The sequence below is a fragment of the Acanthisitta chloris genome, unplaced genomic scaffold (genome assembly GCF_000695815.1).
Source record: "Acanthisitta chloris isolate BGI_N310 unplaced genomic scaffold, ASM69581v1 scaffold2137, whole genome shotgun sequence".
NCBI classification, from domain to species: Eukaryota; Metazoa; Chordata; class Aves; order Passeriformes; family Acanthisittidae; genus Acanthisitta; species Acanthisitta chloris.
The window spans coordinates 48,940-56,548 of NW_008683103.1; the positions used below are offsets into that span (position 1 = coordinate 48,940).

Genomic DNA, 7,609 nt, shown 5'->3' on the forward strand with positions numbered 1-7,609 from the left:
GTTCAACTGGTATTAGATTAGACCTTCCAAGTCCAAATGACATGAATCATGCCCAAAATCTATTTATTTTTTTATTTAGAAAGTATTTTCACAAGCACGAAGTTTGTGCACAAGCTTTCTCACCATGAAGGACAGTGTAATAATTTAGCTCAAAAGAACTGTTTCTAACAGCTGTTTGTTCTTCTTTCAGCTTCATGTGGTCATTTGAAAAAACCAACCTCAGTATGGTTCAAGTCATCACAGGACAGCTGGTTGAATCCTTTGATGAAGAGTTCAGGACACTGTATGCCCGTTCCTCTGTTCCTAGCTCGTTTGCTCCAGAATTAGTTCGGGTAAACAGTCGCAGGACACTCTGGGAAAATGATACATACCAACACTCAGTGTCTTCCTTGGCCTCTGTTTCTAGCCAAAGGAACCTTTTTGGTAGGCAAGACAAGGTTCACAAGATAGATCCTGCTTGCTGGAAAGCTCGTGGAAGATATGCAGTAAATGAAATAGATAAATATGGCTTGAGAAAACAAGCCTATAATAAACAGCCTTTTCATGCAGGTTTTAATGTGCAAAATCCAATCCAGCAGTATCAACCTAGTGAAAAAAATGAGCACTGGAAGAGGCATAGTTATGCTGGGGAGAAGCCAGAAAGGACACCTTACCTACTGCTCAACAGAGCTATTAATAGAGCCAACAATCCTTCAAATACTTGGAAAATTCCATCTGATAGCCTTAGCATTGTTTCTTCATTACGAGGAGGCTATGCAAATAACTACAATATACCTCAGCAAAGTTTTGCTGATCAGTTTTCACGGCCAAAGGTAAATCTTGCAGAAAGAAACTCAATTGTCAGGAGGTCTTTTAATGGGACTGATAATCATATCCGCCATCTGCAACAGAGGATGCCAACCCTGGAACACACCACAAAGTCATTCCTACGCAACTGGCGAATCAAGTCATATCTGAATGATCAAACAGATTACCCAGCAGAGTCTAATGGGTCAGCCCTGGGTGACAGGTATGATGGCTATGACACAGCTGAAAATATTAAAGCTCATGCACTGTATTCTCATTCTCGCCTGCGATCATCACTGGTGTTTCAGCCAACTTTACCTGAGCAGCAGGAAGTAAGCAGCTGTGCCAGTTCTTCAAATTCAACTATAATTGGGTCAGAGGGAAGTGCAACACCTAAAGGGACATCTAATGATGCGCCGAGTGTGGAAAACGGAACGGCTAATGTTTTAGAGGAGGTTAGCACGAGCTTCCCTCTTAAACCAGAGGCACCAAAAAATCAGAGAATTCATATTGCAGACAGCACAAAACCTAGTGTAAATTCAAATGCCACAGGTGACTCATCACACTATTTGTACACAACACTGTGTACTGACAAACACACAGAAAATCTGAAGAACCTTCAAAATGAAAATATGCTCAAAAGGAGAAGTTTTCCCATGTTTAATTCAAAGTCCATATTGGACCCTAATGCCAACAAACATGCATCCAATTATGTTTACAGCACATTGACTAGGCATAGACTTAAGCAGCCAGTTAGTACAAAACTTCCAGAAGACATGCTGAAGAGTGCTAAAAGTTTGCACAGCGTGACCAACCACTTGCCACAGGAGGACAAGAACCTCAGAGGAGAGATAAAGAGTCCGACTACTAGCAAGGCAATCTCTCTGGCAGCTCTCACTGAGGCTACTAAGGAGGAGTCTAGTAAGGATTGCACATCAAAGAAAGAAAGTAAGAGTTCCCCGAGTTTTCTAAAGAAAGGATCCCAGAAATTGAGGTCACTTCTTAATCTCACACCAGACAAGAAGGAAAACTTATCAAAAAACAAAGGTCCTGCCTTTTACAGAATGTGTAGTAGTTCTGACACGCTGGTTTCTGAAGATGAGAATCAAAAACCAAAGATTTCTGAAAACAAACCAGATTCTTCCCCAAGGAGAAAAAGAAACACGTCATCAAATTCTCAAGGCAGCTTGAACAGAAGTAAAGAAGATGTCACTGGGAGCCCAACAAAATCTCCAAAGTCTCCAAAGTCTCCAAAGTCACCAAAATCTCCCAAACCTCCATCTGATGAAAGTACTAAAAAGTGTCCTCTCTTGTGCCCCATTGAAACTAAGTTCATAGAAACTGCAGGAGATGCATCTACCCCGAGATTTAATACAGAACAGATTCAGTATCAAGATGTGAAGGAAAGCTCCACGAATGCTCCTTCCGAAAGTGCCCCAGTTTCTGCTCTTCAAAGAGCAAGTTCAATGACAACACAGCTGGCAAGCTCCAAACCCCAGGAAGAGCTGAGGCCTCGTCTGAGTGAAAGACGTGTTTACAGTCGCTTTGAGCCATTCTGTAAGATGGAAAATGCTGCTCAACCTGCAGGAAACGCCACCAACAGCACTTCACATCTATCAGATATCAAAACCAAGACCTTAGGAAATAATTACGGCAGGAGTAATCACCTGGTCAGCTACAACTCAACTGCTTACCATCCCTTGCAACCTAATGAAAATAAACTGAGAGGATTTATGCAAAAGTTTGGGAACTTACTACACAAAAGCAAGTAAAACTTTTGTTGATTATGTTGAAATGCAGCCAGACTAGCAAAGCTGGACATAATCTTCACTGGACAAAGACTGATGGGCAACTTTTGTAGAGCTTACTTGGGTTTCTTCTTGGGTCTAGGACATTGGAATGAATGTACATATTTTTACATAATTCTCCTAGAATTGTTATACTTAAATCTTTACAGAAAATCTGTGTCCAGAAGATGTCTCAAGGAAGTTGTTTATAGTGTTGATATTGTAAGATTAATTTTATACATTTTCCTTGTGAAGGAAGTACATTCTAGCATATTGTGAGTTTAAGCATGGGGGGGAAAAGAGATGGAGGATGTTTTTAAACTTCAGATAATATTGTTTCCAAAGATTTGCCCTTTAAAAATAGGATAGCACTAGGAATAGCAACTTGTACTTTTTTCAGCATATATGTACACTTTGAAATGATAAGCACAAAAGTTAATGCATTGCATGTTACTTATCTTTAATTTTTGAAAACCTCTTTTAGGTTTCATCCTGTTAATAATTTACCCCACAGCATCTATTGACTTGTTTGGGCAGCAGACAGATCTATCTTACTGTATTGAATTTTCCATGTAATATGATATTTTTCTGAAGTATTTGGCACATAGATCTGAAAGTGACCTTAATCTGAACTTTCACAGACTTGTTTACATGGTTAAACTAGTGTGAATGTAGAATGAATGTTAAAAGCTATTTATACAAAAGGTGCCTTGAATATAACTTACAACTGGTTTAAATTTCAGTGGGTTAATTACATTTGTATATCATGCCAGTATTCTGTAATGTATTCTAAAGAGAAACAAACAAAAAAAAAGGTTTTTGTTAGATTTTCTATTTGGTGTTTGAAAAAAAAAAGAAATTGTCTGTGGACTTTCATTTCTCAGGTAAGTTTTTGAGCTTCACATGCACCAGTCTGGTTGAAGTGTTGCCTGATAAATTTGCAAGGATGGTTTTTCAATCAGGTTGCAAGTGCTTAGACTAAATGTATGAGGGAGATTGCAAGCTTAGCCCTTGCCATGCAGCCTTATGTCAGGATGACTATGACAAGGCCAGGAGCAATTAGGCATCTGAAAATTAGATTCATAAAAGCCACCACATCAAACAATAAGGCATCTCTTCTAAGCCAAACACAGCATCAGAGAAGGGTGATAGGAGCACGTGTTTAATTTCAGTGAAGGTATTTAGGCACCTAGCTGTAGTCTTAAAGGACACATTTTGTTTATCCAGGCCTCTGTATCATAAAAAAATTCCTGGTAATAGGTGACTACAGGTTAGTGCTTACAAAAAACCCAGGCACGGTGACAAGTTTGGACAGCAGCATGACATCCACTTCTCATCTGCAGTGTGCAGCCAGAACATCCAACTGGTGTCCACCCCACTGGATGTGGAGCTTGTGTCTTAGAAGGACTCCATAACCATTTAGCTTCAAGATGTTCTGTGACAATTTTGTTCCAAATTCAGGATTTTGGGAGATTTCACTGCTGAAAGCTTGGAATTCTTTTCTAGGGTCTCTGTGTTTCAGGATTGTGTTTTAGGAGGCAGCTTCACTCTAGGTTTGAAAGGTCCCACAGTGTTCTATGGAGGAGTCCTGCCATGAAGGTCTTGGCTTGATTAGTTAGTAAGAAATACAAAAAGGCATTTCATGCACCAGCTAGATCATTTCTTATCTCCCTGTGGCCTTGGGAAGAGATTTTATATGGAAATCTTCTTCTCACTGAGAATCTGCTCTGGTTCCTATGAAGTCACCGTAGTTACTATCAGTGATTTCAGTGAAGCAGTGTCAGCTTTTTATTAAAACTGTTTCTCAGGCAACTTTATTAGGCTGATGCATCATAGTAGTAACTGTTTCACTATGGGGATAATATTTATTTATGAGAGTGGCAAAGTCTTGCATCTTAATCCTCTGCTGAAAGTCTAGGTCTCCCCTAACATTTTCAGACCCAAGATAAGGAGTGTCTTCATACTCCAGGCATGTTTTCAACATAGGCACAATATACTTCCACACCTATGCAGCCAACAGCAAGGCCATACTGTATTTTCTATAACTCTTAATGTATTTAGCAGGGCAGACAGTTATCCAGGGTAGTACCTGAATTAACACTGCAGGTAGTGCTAAAAAAATGGTGGGGGTAAGTTTTAGGAGGATCTTTAGTTTTCCCATGTACTCATAACAATCTTGGACATACACTGGTAGGTAGAACTGAAGTTGGGAAAAAGATGAGAGGGAGAACAAAGGTCTTGGGGCAAGTTTTGAAGTGACAGTGCTTTCCATTTTGTAGTAGACTTTGGGAAATCTGCATTGATACAATTTGGAAATGCTTTACTGTATTTTTCAGAGTGTCCTGAGAAGGGAGACATTTTAGTTTACCAAGTCCTGTAAGTTTATAGATACATACTGCTCTTTTGTACCTGCACAGAAGATTAAGAGCCTTCAGTGAAGAGCCTGTTCATAGACTTAATAATGCAGAAAACCAAATCTCAGTAGAACTAGCTTTTTTTTTTATTCTCAGATCTCTCTCCAGAGATCCCACATAAGAGTGTTGCTGCATTAAGGCTTGATCTGAGGTTAACTGAAATGAATTCCACAGACCCCAGAGGACGTAAGATCAGCCACTACATGTACTGACATCACTATTTTATAAATGTTACAAGACCCAATGCTGCTTGGGGAGCACAAGGCTCTGACACCACTGGAAGAGCAGCCTGGTGCCCTGCCTGTAGCTACAACTTTGAAGGTTGGGAAGCAGGCTGGGGAGGTCCACAGGTAGTGCAAGACCAAGATGTTCATTTGCTCCTTCCAGAACGTGTGTTAAAGTTGGGAAAACACTCACCCAGTACTGTCTGATTTGCCTCACGTCTCCATGGGAACACAATTGTCCACAAAAAACAAGTATAGGGGGTAAAAAGATACTTGTGTCAGCAACGGAAAAGGATGTGCAGATTTATGGAGGGAAAAGTTGATATTTTTGACCTTCTTTTTCTGACAGCTTGTCTTGGTGTCTCTGCTTTTCCAAGGAGATGCATTTCATCCAATGTGTCCTAAATGTGCTTTGCACATTGCAAGTTTTGCTACACCCTGCACACACCCAACTCACTCCCAGTTTTGTAAGGCTGTGAGGTAATAGCTGTTGCCTTGCATGAAGGTCATTTGGCCTCACGGCTAGGGAGTTGTGAAACCCATAAAAATGTCATTTCCACATTAAATAAAACTCCATTAGCACCATAATAGATCTCTGAGGGTGGCTGAGCAAGAGCTGATTGGAGTTCTGCAATGCTGATCTTGGCTCTTGGGAGCACCATTGGTAGCAGAGGGCAGTGCAGCTGGGAGATCCAGGCTCTTCTACAGTGCCTACTCCATTTGGGTCATAAATAAACCACCCTACATACAGCCATAATAGCCAGGGAATAAATTGCTTCATTTCTGCAGGCTCATAATCAACAGCTTTTACTGCCTCTCAGATTGCCAAATTGTTGGTTGTTCTCTTATTAATGACTTACACTGCACTCTTCTTCATGCTAACCAACGTGAACTAGATGTGAAGAAAGATTAGAAATCATGAAAAAGTAAGTTTTCAGCTGTCTAATAAATGAGGGTAGTGGTATTTTTTTATGAACCTTGAAAGGAACAAAAAGCTTATCAGGCAATAGATGTGCATAGGTGAAAAATTACTATTCAGAGAAAAAAAAGCTGATTTTTCAGATTTCTGAAATGTATTTGGAAATGTTGTGGTTTATAAGATGTCATAAGAAAAATAATACCAAAATCTGTTGCAAGACCATGTAAAAATAAAATACAAATTGGCTCTATTAAGCTGTATAATAAATACTTCTGTTTCATTTGTAGCATTAAGTGGGATAAACTGTACAACCAATGAGTAGCTTTGCAACTGTGTAATGCAGAGAGATCAGTAACATTACTGTGGTACTTACTGCAATTTATTTCCCATATCAAACTTGTACAGCAAAGTGCAGCATTGGAGGGTTTCTTTGTTTTCGTGTAAGTCAGGAGAGTCAGTACATAAAGCTGCAGTAGTCCATGGGTAAGGGGTTTCTTTGTTTCTGTGTAAGTCAGGAGAGTCAGAACATAAAGCTGCAGTAGTCCATGGGTAATTGAAACATGTTACTCCAATTTTGCCTTCACTTGCATAAGTACATGTTCCATTAGCATCCTGGTGACAAGAGAGGAGACTGCAATGCTCAGAAGACAATTTTGCCATCTTTACCTCAGAGATGCTTACAGATAGATGTCCAGGTACCTTTTTATAGGATCTGAAATCTTTCATGATTTTCAGCTCTGAGAGTTACAGTTAGGTCTACATTCTGCACATTTTGCTGTGATGCCAAAGGTGTTGCATGTTCTGAGAATGCTTTTCTGTGCTGAGAAATGGGGTGGAAGAAAATATTTGCTCTTGGAGAGCTCAGAACAGAACTGCTTTGCTCTTAAGCAAAGCTAGTAGTTCTGATTTTTGCTTTAGTGATGTTGACTAGTTAAATCCTTCTCTGGACACACTCCAGCAACTCAGTCTTTCTTGGAGAGGGAGAGGCCCAAAACTCAACACAGCATTCAAAGTGCAGCCTCACCAGTGCTAAGTGCAGGGAATGATCACTGCCCTAGTCCTTCTGAACACACTATTTCTGTTCCAGTCTGTCCAGATCCCTCTGCAGAGCCTCCTCTACCCTCCAGCAGGTTAACACTCCCACCCAACTTGGTGTCATCACCAAAATGACCAAGGATGCATTTGATTCCCCCTGTCCACATCATCAGTAAAGATGATAAACAGAACTGGCCCCAACACTGAGCCCTTGGGGATGCCACTTGTGTCTGACCTCAGTGGGAATTAATTCCAATCACCACCAGACCATCCAGTCAGGTTTTTTATGCAGCAAACAGTGTATCCATCCAAGCCATGAGCAGCCAGTTTCTCCAGGAGAATGCTGTGTGAAATGGTGTCAAAGGCTTTGCTAAAGTCCAGGCAGGCAACATGCATAGCTTTTCTCTCATCCACTAAGCAGGGCAGCTTGTCAGAGAAGGAAAC

General features: G+C 40.5%; 1 protein-coding gene across 1 annotated transcript in view; it reads left to right on the plus strand.

Moving 5' to 3' along the window:
* Positions 1-2,558, plus strand: part of FAM83B (family with sequence similarity 83, member B) — a 47,057-nt gene extending 44,499 nt beyond the window's left edge. The window contains exon 4 of the mRNA XM_009078782.1: positions 191-2,558. Coding sequence (XP_009077030.1) covers positions 191-2,558 — 2,368 coding nt within the window. The remainder of the gene's footprint in view (positions 1-190) is intronic.
* Positions 2,559-7,609: the final 5,051 nt, after the last annotated feature.